The 13,398-nt window shown below is 36.8% G+C and overlaps 1 protein-coding gene across 1 annotated transcript in view; it reads left to right on the top strand.

Moving 5' to 3' along the window:
* LOC131046695 (F-box protein At4g00755) overlaps window positions 1-13,398 on the top strand; it is a 58,124-nt gene that overhangs the window by 7,398 nt on the left and 37,328 nt on the right. Inside the window, exons 2-3 of the mRNA XM_057980476.1 lie at window positions 2,936-3,352; window positions 3,527-3,684. Coding sequence (XP_057836459.1) covers window positions 2,936-3,352; window positions 3,527-3,684 — 575 coding nt within the window. The remainder of the gene's footprint in view (window positions 1-2,935; window positions 3,353-3,526; window positions 3,685-13,398) is intronic.

The following is a 13,398-nucleotide window of genomic DNA, read 5'->3' as shown; positions in this document are numbered from 1 at the left end:
TTCAATTTTTGGAACGAATGCTCCTTAGAACCATTTTCGCCCTGGTCCCTTGGTGAGGGACAGGAGCGATTTTGCATTTATAAGCTCACTTGTGTTTTGCTAGCTTCGAAAATTATCTTCAACGGATCGATTGCGTCTTCCTTCACCCACCTCAAACGCGAAACTTGCCTTCCTTTTGCCAAAAACTTGTCTTGAGAGAAAATCGCTCTGGTCCCTTGGAGAGGGACAGGAGCGCCCTGGCCTTTATGAGCTCATTTATGCCTTGTTAACTTTCAAAACTATCTTCAATGGGTTGATTACGTCCTCCTTCATGCCTTTGATGTCTCAATTTGTCCAAACAAGGTCAGGAATGACTCCACTAAGCTTTTTCGCTTTGGACCCTTGGTGAGGGACATGAGCGATTCGCCTTGGACCCTTGGAGAGGGACAGGAGCGCTTTTCGCTCTGGATCCTCAGTGAAGGACAGGAGCGAAATTTGACTTTTTAAACTCTCCATCAGGATAATTTTTATGGAATATAACATTTAAGTATAAGTGACATTCACTTATACTTTAAGTTATATTCCATATATACTTTCAGGATGTTTGAGAGTGGTTTCAGACCTCCAGGAGTTATATAGCAAAATCTAGTTTTTTGAGGTTTTTCAGTTTCCAGACTTAGTCAAATTTCAGGATCAGGACATTCCAGACTTAGCCAAATTTTAGGATCAGGACTTTCAGACTTAGCCAAATTTTCAGGATCAGGACTTCAGACTTAGCCAAATTTTCAGGATCAGGACTTTATTCTAGCAGGACCTGCTATCCTATTGATCTCCCCGACAGCACTCAAAATGCAAAGGCTAACTAACAAAACCCTAAAAGGCCAAAAAAAACAAAACAAAAAAAACCCTAAAAAGCAAAAAAAGCAAGGGTCCCCATTTGCAATGGGGCGATGTGTGAAAACGTCACAACACACATGAATTGCAGGAAATTATGTTCTAATTGAGATTAAGTTTTTTTCACATGTTGGGTTCTCTAAATCAGAAACTATGTTCTAATCAGCATTATGTCAGATGTGAGATGTTTTAATCAGAAATTATGTTTAATCAGAAATCTGTGTCAGGTGATAGATTACCTACATTACCTGTTATTGTATTGTTTTTTAAAATCTGAAAATTACTGCACAAGATGTTTTATATTCACTATGACTGCACAAGAGAGGTTTTATGTGAGGCCATTGAAGGAGGAAGGGATTGTTGAGACTCCAGGTTATTGTCAAAATCCCAAACAAATTGGCAATTTTTCTCAAATTATGCTTCATAGGCATTTTGTTAAACAGTTTGTATGCAACCTCTTATGTTGAATTTTCTAACCATAATTGTTATTCAAATATTCTTAATGGTTTGGGAATGTACTTGCATTACAAAGTCATCTTAATCATTCGTAACATTTAATTCATAATCCCAAACAATGACCATTCAACATATACATACATAACAATATTAGTTTCATACATACATAATACATACATAACAAACATACAGAAAATAAAACATACATGTGCAATAATGGCAAACTTCTTAAAACATATACATACATAACAATGGCAAACATACAGAAAATTCATACATGTAGTAATTGTTTCCCGCAAGTCTCCATGGTCAAGGAATTTACAGTTTAGAATCTTTGGAACTAGTATAGGAAGAATCGTAAATACTAAATAGAAATACCTCAAAATTTGAAGTCGCCGGTAATGTCCTGTCGCGTGACCAAAAAAAACCTTCTAATTGCTTCCTTTTAGCTTCAACTTCGTCTATTTATCGATTTTTGCGGACATTCTAGGGTTTTCGCGGCAAATTTTTTTGGTGGGATTTCGTGCAGTGATTAGTCGCGATTAATCGTGTTTTTTCGGCGATTTAAAATGGAAAAAATCGTTGAAAATCGGAACCGATTTTTTGGGGGAATTGATCGGGAACAGTCCCGATTGCCGATTAATCGGGAGTAATCGTTTTTTTTCCCGACTATTGCTTCTATGGGACTCTAACCCATGTGATGCACACATCCTTAGATACCCTAGGTGCACCACAAATAATATTAATTACATTATAACATTATGCAAGGTAGTATTAAGTTTTCTCAATATTAAATATTTTCCCATATGCAAACACACATTAGATATTTATCCTAATGTTACATACAACACATAAAGTGGTCCCAGGAATGTCTAACCCATGTGATGCACACATCCCTAGATCCCTGAGGTGCACCACAAATAATATTAAATTACATTATTACATTATGCAAGGTGTACAATACATTTTCCTAACATTCAAACCATAGAAGGAAATCTCAAAATTCCCCAAAATAGAATTGTTAAACTTAGTCTAGTAAATGCATTTAAAAATGATGTGTAGTTTGCATTGTGCAAATTCCAATGTGGACAAGGATTTTAGAGTATATCTTTGAATGTTGCCATGGCCTGGGGAGTGAAATGGCAGATCTTTGCCTGCTGACCTTGGATTTTTGCAGTGGAGGGAACATTATCTTTTGAATTTTTTTTAATATGCCTTTCAACTTAATTTCTAGATTAAAAATTTAGAATAAAGGAAGTAATAGTGGTCACTCCTTGTCTTTCAAACATGAGAAATTGACTTTGGCACCATGTAAAAAATCATAATTGTGGATTTTTCAAACGTAACCCTCAGCTTTTGATATATGTCAGTAAAAGTGTTTTTCAAGGAAGGATTGGTTACTATTGTTTTAAGTAGCAAGAAGATTTTTCGGTTTCACATTTTAATATGTATTTTGAAGGAAGAAATCAAGAATTATATATAACAATTGTTCTAGATGCAGTCTAGTAATTTTTGGTTTGTATTACTCTGTTTTTAACATTTTATTTGAGCTTCTAGTTGAGAGTTGTATTTTCATTAACTTGAAGCACGTCTGGTACTATGGCAGTGGTTGAAGGTAGATGCGTTAAAGATTTGTGCATCAGAATTTCTCCAGAAGTTTCCATGTTTAGTTCTGTGGAAGAACATAAAATTAACATTAATGAAGGTGTAAGTTCCCATAAAGATTTAAAATGGGAGAATTTGGAGAGAGAACATAAAGTTTATACCATGCTAGCCCGTGAGCTAATGGGATCTCCTGCAAGGAGGAGTTGCATTTGCAAGCCAATTCAGGTTTCCAGTACCGACAATTACCCAGATGAAAGTGTCATCAATACCCTGGATCCAAGGCATATAAAGGATAATGGTATGCCGTGTTATTGGTCAAGTAAAGGAGAAAGCAATGTAGAGGTTCCTGAGACATTGACTTATGCATTGCACACAAAGTTGTGTGTTGTGCATGAAGTTAAAATACGTCCATTCAAAGGTTCTGTTCTGAACTTTAAGAAATATATTTATGAGATGAGAGTTTTATTACATTTTTGAACTTTGCAATGTTACATCCCTTGTAATGAGTTAAAAGAATTTGTTTTATTTATTAGTCCTCTGTTATTGACTGTAAGCCTGTAACTAACTAATGCCAATAAAAATATTTCTTCAGCTTACTTTCAGAGGGGGTATCCTATATATTCATCGAATGCAGTTCGTTTTCGGTTTGGTTACTGTCGAAGCAACATTGAGGACGTGGACATGTTCAAGTCAAATAATAAGTTTGATTATGTTTGGATGTATGTCTCGCCAGAGTACACTATGCAGCAGGTACATTCTAGGCCTTCCTAGTGTCTGCTTTGCTAGAAAATGGTAATGAGTGGCATACTTGAAGTAAAAAAAAGAAAATATAATTTTCATGTTTTTACTTTCATGACAGTTCGTTTCAAGTCCCGAGTTTTGAACTGTCAAGAATTTGATTCATCGTTGATGTTTCTACTTCACTAGTACATCCTTTACTAGAAAGTGGTGATGGATTACACACTTAGACTAAAATAACATGACAGTTTGTAATGTCCCCTACTAGGTTTAGGCCTGTTTTAACCATAATTATTAATTAACCTATTTCTATGTACTCATGACTTAAACTAAATTTGTTAGGAGACAATTCTATCTTAACATGAATCAAATCAGTGATATTCCATAGTTCAATCAATTAATTTATTAATAAGTAACTTGCTCATCTATCATACATCCATAACTCTTAATGCAAGTGTCAAACTTTGTTACTTCTTCAGTTTTAAGGAAGAAGAGGATGTGAATGTTACCAAAGCGCTTAGATACCAAATACAATAGGTTCCCTCAAAGTTTACAGATCCCTGCATCCCTCTCCCCGCCATTTCTACATCATCTTTATATATACCCTCACCTAACTCCTCATTAGTGGGACACATCTCTTCACAAAAGGAGAGTCATCTTGGATCGTTAGATTATTTGCATATTACTAATTATTATCGTTGGGTTACAATTGCTATTATATATATGTTAAACGTTATCTTCCTTTGTTTCTGTTTATTGAACCGGTCTTTACCTTAGTCACTGCATGCTTAATTTAATCAAAGTCTTGATTATTAATCCTTAAATGTCTTAGATGCTCTGACCAGAATATGGATTGGTTTATTAATCCTACAACTGAAGGTTTTAACTAGCGATTTCTATGATAAACATGTGATCATCGATTACCATTTTGATCCTAGACTTTCTTAATATAGGTGCTGTCTTCATGTATGGTTTATTTAATGGATGGGAAGGCAGACAGATCTGACATGCGTCAGATCTTGTCTGCCACTATATTGTTTTATATTGGTTATTAATGTTTTATTAGTCTTATTAGTTATTGTTGCCTTGTCAATATTGCATTATGATTACCATGTAAATAAGAATATTAATATTATGTAATATTTAATGAATATGTATTGTTAATGTAAATGTGTGTAATAATCTATATATTATGTTTATGAAACTGATTACATTAAAGAGTTTCAGTCATAAACTCATATAATTAAATAACTGATACATAAGTATATTCAGATATCAATCACTATTATAGGGACATCACACAGTTATTTGGAATGCCAACTTTTGAGCTCTTAAGATTTTGATCCATTTTTTATATTTGTAATAGAAAAACAAACTTTAAACAGGGCCTTTACCAGAAGAATGGTGTATATGGTGGGTTCTATTGTGATGTATTCACACATTGTCCCATTGCAAAAGGCGACCCCCACTTTTTCTGCCTTCTAGGATATTGGTAGTCTTTTCCTATTAACTTTTGCATTGAAGAAGTGTAGTTGGTCAAGAGCTAATCAAGTCAAGTCTCTCTCTCTCTTGATTAAGTGAGGTCAGTCAGTTTTCAAGGCTTTCGAAATGAATGATTTACATCTTTTGCTTGCAAAACTAGGGATGTGTTGATGTGTTTTTCATGCACATGCGAACACATAATAAAATACCAAGGTATCTTATCCTCTCTTGAACAAAGTTTCCCCGAATGCTGAAGATTTCGCCAAAGGATCAATCGAGGCAACTCCAAGGTTCTTATATGTAGGGTCTCTACGTGTGGATAAGCTCAATTTGGTCCGATGTGATTATGTTGGATTCACAAGGGGACTTACATCCGAATGCCTGAGCGTCTGATTTGCTGGAACTCAAGTCCTATCTACTGGCTGGAAGATAAAGAAATATCAAAAGATACAGGGCTCAGAAAGTCTACTCTAATACCTAGAATGCGAGAAGATGGATGAACGACTAGGTGAAGCAATGTTCGTGAGATTGCGGCGATAAACTCGTCGGGACTATGGAGGTCTGACTGTCAGCGAGGCTCTATCTAGGATGCTTATGAAGTTTAGATATACCACGTAGCCAATCACAGGGGAACCTGAAGATCATAGTTGTCTTGTTGAGAGGAATGAATACACTTGCACACACGTAGGTAATAAACAACTAAGTATCTCGATCCGGGTCGAGATTCTCCTTCCACTTTGAGTACATTTTCTAATCTCTTGATAAGTTGGGTGGAATTTTCCGGAGGTTCTAAGTGTCAATTGAGTCTTTATATCCGAAATGTTCAAGAACATTTATTCAAGGTGGCGCTAGATGTTGTGACGTATTCACACATCGCCCCATTGCAAATGCGGACTCCCACTTTTTGCTTTTTGGGGTTAGCCCTTTTGGTTTTGTTGTTAGTCGTTTTAGTGTCTTAGCCTTTGCATTGAAGGGATTGAGTCGGGTGGATCTCCTCAAGAGGTCAGGTCAATTGAGTGATTAGGGGTTATTTAGATCATTCCTAGGGTGTTTTTTGTGTACTATCCGGTTGCACTTCAAGTTGCTAAATCAAACCTTGGTTGAATGCATAATGTCCTTCTAGGTTCCATCCCTTACATCAAGGACAGAGCGAATTCGCCTTAAGAAGTCTAGAATATCATCCTGATCCTGAAATTTGACTGTTTGGAAAATTGAAGAATCCTCCAAAAACTAGATTTTGCATTATAACTCTTGGAGGTCCGAAACCACTCTCAAACATCCTGACAATATATATGGAATATAACTTAAAGTAATGTCACTTATACTTAAATGTTATATTCCATATATGAATCCTGACGGAGAGACTAACATGTCAAATTTCGCTCTTGACCCTTCCAAAGGGTCCAGAGCGAATTCCCTTATATCTCCCTTCTTGGTCTTAATTTGCCTCATAAACCTTGTCCTTATGGCATAGTTGAGAGAGTATTGAGGTGTGAAACAAAGTGAAGTGATGAAAAGTAAGGAATTTGAGCAATGTTATATTCCATATATGAATCCTGACGAAGAGATTAACATGTCAAATTTTGCTCTTGACACTTCCAAAGGGTCCAAAGCGAATTTCAATTTCGCTCCTGACCCTTCCAAAGGGTCCAGAGCAAATTCCCTTATAGCTCCCCTCTTGGTCTTAATTTGCCTCATAAACCTTGTCCTTATGGCGTAGTTGAGAGAGTATTGAGGTGTGAAACAAAGTGAAGTGATGAAAAGTAAGGAATTTGAGCATAATTGCAAATTTTGCTCCTGACCCTTCCAAAGGGTCCAAAGCGAAATTTTTTCAAGCTCCTGACCCTTCCAAAGGGTCCAGAGCGAAATTCCCCAAAAGACCAATTTCTTCCCTAAGGGCATCATATATTGGACATGCATGGCAAGGAAAGGATTCAAAAAGACAAGTCTAAAGCAAGATGAGTGAAAATGAGGAAGAATTGAGCCTAAAAGAGCAATTTCGCTCCTGACCCTTCCAAAGGGTCTAGAGCGAATTTCTCAAAAGCATGTATTTTGCTCACAATTTTAAAGCAAATTGCCCTCAAGGTATTTTTCTAAGGTGGTTTGAAGCTAAGCAAGCAAGCTAGGAGAAAGCTTTATCAAGGACAAGCCCTATTTTCCAAATTTCGCTCCTGACCCTTCCAAAGGGTCCAGAGCGAAATCCTTAGGATAGCTTATTTCCTCACCAAAAGCACTGAGTAGACACCACTTTGAGAGCAAGTTGACTTGATGGTGATAGAAGGAAGTTTGACAAGTTAAATTCAAGGCAAAGAAAGGAGAAAAGAAGTGTGAATTGAGCCAAATAGAGAATTTCGCTCATGATCCTTCCAATGGGTCCGGAGCGAATTTCTCCATGAAGCATTATACCTTGCTCCAACCTATGAACTAGTTCATTCCCAAGCATTTTTGAAGGCAAAAGACTTGTTGTTGATGAGAAAAGGATGAAAAATGAAGATTCATGAGGGAAAATCAAGCAAAATGTAAATTTTGCTCTTGACCCTTCCAAAGGGTCCAGAGCAAAATTTCCTAAAACCTCTATTTCCTCCTTGTTCAAGCCAAGATCTTGATTTCTAAGGCATGGTTGGGAAATAATTGATATGTACTTGCCTTTGAAAGGTGATTTAAGGCAATGAAGTGATAGAATTGAAGCTAAATCACCAATTTCGCTCCCGACCCTTCCAAAGGGTCCAAAGCGAAATTCCTTATAGGTCCTGTCCTTGGCCAAGGTCCAAAGCGAAATTTCCCAAAACACTATTTTGCCCCTTGTTTGAAGCCTAGATTTTGTCCCTATGGCATAAGATTGATGTATTCTTGCCTTGAGAAGAGATTTGAGGCAAAGAAATGATGAAAATTGAGCTAAAATGCAAATTTCGCTCCTGACCCTTCCAAAGGGTCCAGAGGAAATTCCTAGGAGGTCTAATGTTTTGACTAGGTCCTTGAGAAAAACCCATTCCTAAACAATTTTGGAGCAAATGATTTGATCTTGGTCTAATTGAGCAACTTTGTCCAATTTCGCTCCTCACCCTTCCAAAGAGTCCAGAGCGAATTTCACTATAGGGCTTGTCCCTGGAGAGGATCTTGAGCGAATTTCATTCTAATGCCCTCTTGTTGATGATTTAAGGTGAGAAATATCATGTCAGAACAAATATATCATGTATACTTAATCATCCTTTGTTTGTTTTGCAGATTAATAAAATCAAGATGGAGGAGGATCAGGCCAGGACAAGGAAGACCTACTCAAGTTTCATCATCATTAAGGACACTTCAAATGCATGAAGGAAGACTTCAAGTGTTCGAGGAAAGCGTTGGAAGACTTCAAGTGTTCAAAGGGTCGCAAGCAATAGAGAAAACTATCCTCAAAGAGATCACAAGATATCAGAAGAAAGATCTTGTAAGCATTTCAGGTAAAGTGGGCTACTAAGGAGTGATCTGACCATAAGGAGGCTTCATCAAACACGAGAGTCAAGGGGTTACATCATTCACTAAGTACATCAAGGATGAAGGAAGATCAATGCAAGGGCAAACGCAAGACAAGGTGGCATCCCAATCACTGTTCCTCCAATCAGATAACTCCACCTTAGCATGTCCAAATTCAATGTACTTGACTCACCAGTGATGGCACAAACTTTGAGGCACCTACCATGACATCTATTGGTCCACATTCATGGAATGTAATTTTCTCATTGGCTAAGGAGAGTTTCTTGTAACAAACCCTAATTAGGGTTTTCATTGTAAAATCCTAGCCATTGATTGTAAATCAATCAGAGCCATTGAAATGTAAGGAGCTCTCTATATAAAGCTCAGGCTCTTCATTTGTAAAGTTTAATAGTTAGTTCATAGAGGTTAGAATAGCTAATGATTAATAGAAAATAGAATAGCAATTAGAGTAGATTAGGAGGAGAAGGCAAGAAATTGTTGCCTAAATTGTAAATGAACTCCATTTTCATTGAAGTTAAGGTGAAATGTGTTCTTTCTTGCAATATGCATGGTTTCTTGTTGAATCTTCATTTTAGATGGTAGATAATTAGATTGAATGGAGAAAAATTGTTGAATGCACTTGCGTGGAATCTGCCTAGTCCAAACCACTAGCCTCTTACTGATTGTAAGGGCGCCTTGCATGGTCAACTGGCATCGAATGAGCTTAATCTTGAGGCGTTACACGTCTATTGTTCATGCATTAACTTGAATGATGATCAGTGTTTGACAGTGATGATTTGAACATCTTCAGAACTACCCTAGAAGATCGCACTGAGCTGGTGTCGAATTGTTCAGTTTGATGGTAAGACCTAGCCCAGTAGGACTCCACCTAGTCGTTCATCCATCTTCTCGCATTCTAGGTCTTAGAGTAGACTTTTTGAGCCCTGTATCTTTTGATATTTCTTTATCTTCCAGCCAATAGATAGGACTTGAGTTCCAGCAAATCAGACGCTCAGGCATTCGGATGTAAGTCCCCTTGTGAATCCAGCATAATCACATCGGACCAAATTGAGCTTATCCACATGTAGAGACCCTACATATAAGAACCTTGGAGTTGCCTCGATTGATCCTTAGGCGAAATCTTCAGCATTCGGGGAAACTTTGTTCAAGAGAGGATAAGATACCTTGGTATTTTATTCTGTGTTCGCATGTGCATGAAAACACATCAACAGGATGAAATGCTAAATTTGGCTAAGGCATTAAAATTTCTTTTGATTGCCTAGATCAACAACTAAGGCATTGTCAGTCGCTTCCTTGGCATTGACAGTCACTTCCTTTGCTCTTCCATGGCATTGATTGTCACTTCCTTTGACCTCGTAGAAGCCCCGATCAACACATAAAACCTTTTGATCAAGGATGAGCATTTGATACTTTTGCGGCGATCCAATCCTTGCAATGGAGCAATTTGAACTGATTTATGATGATCACTTCATTTGATCATCACCTTTGGATGGCAAGAAGTATGAGATGAGGTGTCAATCTAAGCATGGTAGGCAAGGAGGTTTGAGAGGCAAGTCCTTTGGATGAAAATTTGATTAAGTATAGATCACTTCCTTTGACCCCTAAAAGGTCCGATTTTCTTCCTTTACCCTCTCAAAAGTTCGAATTTCTTCCATTGCCACCTAGAAAGTACGAAAAACTTCTATTGACCCTTCAAAAGTCCCAAATTTTGCCTTTGCTCTCTATAGATCACGAATTATTTTCTTTTTTTAAGCAATGTTTTCCAATCACTGATATGGCCTAGGATACCATTTTTGACTTCTTAGAGGTCCAATTTGGGCACAAAGAGTTGTTTTGAAGATTAATTGATAATAGTAAATTTAAGAGCTTGAGCGAATGGATCAAGAATCTTGAGCATTTCTTGTGCCTTGCCACAAATACAACCTTTCCTTTTGCTCATTGACATGAATGATTGACATAAGGATTGAAACCAAAGATTGAATCCAGCAAGATTTTGATGGGAGCGAGCTGGAAGATAGCTATTTAAGGTGACTTCCATTGCCCATCCAAGAAGTCCGATGCATTTCCATTGCTTTCCAAGAAGTCCGATACACTTCCTTTGCCACTTCAAAAATCTGATGCACTTCCATTGACCCCCAAAAAGTACAAAATTCTTTTCTTTGCTATTCAAAAAGTCCGAAATTCTTCTTATGGATCATGTTAAGCAACGATAAATAGTGAGGATCATCAGCGCCAAGGGTATGATTTTTTAAGTTTCAAGGAAAATGTTCAATTATGCATTCAAGTCGCGGCTTCTTAGAGGATAGAAAATTATCTAAAATACAATCAAGTCGGCCTAAGGAGGTTGTAGTGAAAAGTGGTGACCCTTAGCTCTAAGACGTCGTCTATATAAGAAGAGGTTCAGATTTTATTTCAAACATAATTCACCATTCAAAACAATTTCGAATTCTGATCTGCACTTCCAGACAGCAAATTTCATTAAGGCAGCAATTTTGCATTTAATTTTTGATCATTTCATTTGATCAAAATTACATTCGAGGAAGGTGATTTTGGAAGACAATTTGGAAAGAAGACATTTTTTTACTTTAAAAGGAGAATTCTGTGAAAATTCACATAGCATTAGACCAGAAATAACTTGAAAATCAGAGATGCAAGTCTAATCCGCAAATCAGACTTAAGATAGTCATTTCCAAGATTAATGTTTTCTTTGTTCTTGCAGGTCTAATACAACATGAAGAAGTCAAAACCCCAAAGTATAAAGGGTCATTCAACATACCAAGGCAGATCAGCATTGTGAAGAGTTCATCACATTCAAGGGTTCATCAAATATCAAAGATCAACTTCAAAAGTTAAGAAGGAGGTGAACAACATCAGCATGAAGGACTTAGGCTCAGCAACAAGAAAACATCAAGGCAAGATTCACACTACAAGGAGGTGATGAGAAATCAAAGATTCCACAACATGAAGTCAAGAACGACACCAAGGAATGACAAAATTAAGATTATGAATAAGGGAAGATCAATCATCATCACATTGAGCAAACTGAATAATGTTGAGTATCAAGAGAAATTGCTCAACATTCCTTCATGATAATCTATCAAGTCTACAAGTGCAAATTGAGATGGCATCCTAGTCACCACTCCGCCAATCAAGAAGTTTCACATCAACATGTGTAGATGCAATGCACTTGACTCATCATATGGAGACACAAACTTCGAGATACCTAACCTCATATTCTATGGGTTCACATTCAATAGTGAACCTAAATGTAATTTTCTCATTGGCCAAAGGGAGTTGTTGTAACAAACCCTAATTAGGGTTTTCATCTTGTAATCTCGGCCATTGATTGTGAATCAATCTGAGCCACTCGTTGTAAAGCGCTATCTATAAAAGGCTCAAATCTTCTCATTTGTAAAGGTTAATAGCATGTTAATAGTTAATAGATCAGTAAGCAAGTTAATAGTTCAGTATAGCAGATAGTAGCTAGAGTAGAATAGGAAGAGAAGGCAGAAATTGTTGCCAAAGTTGTAAATAAACTTCCTTTTCATTGAAGGTATAATGAAATGTGTTGTTTCTTCTACAATTGGATGGTTTCTTGTTGGATCTTCATGTTAGATAATGATAATTAGATGAATGAAAGAACTTTGTGCATGATCAATGGTGAAAATCATTTATCCATACCACTAGCAATTTGCTGATTGTAAGTTTACCTTGTGTGGTCAACTAGAATCCTTAAACGAGCTTAACTTCAATTTCAATTCACACTTTGATATGCATTGCCTTGATGGTATCCTTGTTGTTGATAGTGATTTGAACATCATATGCTTTCCTTAGGAGATCACACTAAACTTTGTGGAGTTGTTGCTTTGCATGTCAAAGCAAGACTTAGTTGAGTTTCACTAAAGATTGTCCATCGCTCTTGCATTCTTAGAATTAGATTAGACTTCCTAAACCTATCCCTTTTGCCATTTTATTTTCCAAGCAAGTAGTTAGAATCTAAGTTCCAGCAACATCCACCAAACGTTCAACATTCAAGTATTCAACGCAAGTCCCCTTGGATTACCAGCAATCACATCAACCATTGAGCTTATCCTTGAGTCAAGACTTGACAGTAGAAACCTTGGAGTTGTCTCATTTGATTGCAAAGCATAGCATTTGAGAGATTTTATTCAAGAGGATAAGATACCTTGGTATTTTATTCTATGTTCAATTGTGCTAAAAGCACATCAACAGGTTCCATACTGACCATATTTTTAGGCTATTTTGTTTAATAGGAATTACACAATGTAAGACTTATTTACATTAAAATAATAGTATGAGTGATTGAATAGTTTTGAATAGATGAGCACCTCAAGAAGATGATGACGGTATCAATTTTATTCTCCATTGTTGTATATTTAGGTGAACTTGCATATCAATCCCTTTTCAACTTAATTTCCTTAGGATAACATCAATAAAAGAAGTTTGATTGGGAGCACTTAGGGAAAAGAGTAGAATTATTTAAGAAGACGATTTTGAAGAGCACACGGTTATACTGAGAGGGGGTAGGGGGGGGGGGGTGAATTGTTAAGGAAATGAGATCAGATTATGATACCTTTCTTTATTTGATGTATGCACTCCTTGATTCAATACTGATTCAGATTTACTACTGTTGTGAACAGGTAAGTTCGATTTGTATACTTGTAAGAATGCGATTTAAAACAATGAAGGATCGTAGCACTTGTAATAGCGAGATGGCTGCACTTGTAGTGGCACTAGTTTTTGTGT

This window comes from Cryptomeria japonica, chromosome 7 (genome assembly GCF_030272615.1).
Source record: "Cryptomeria japonica chromosome 7, Sugi_1.0, whole genome shotgun sequence".
In the NCBI taxonomy this organism is placed as follows: Eukaryota; Viridiplantae; Streptophyta; class Pinopsida; order Cupressales; family Cupressaceae; genus Cryptomeria; species Cryptomeria japonica.
Note: the sequence above shows the minus strand (reverse complement) of the source record. Positions and strands in the feature narration are given on the sequence as shown.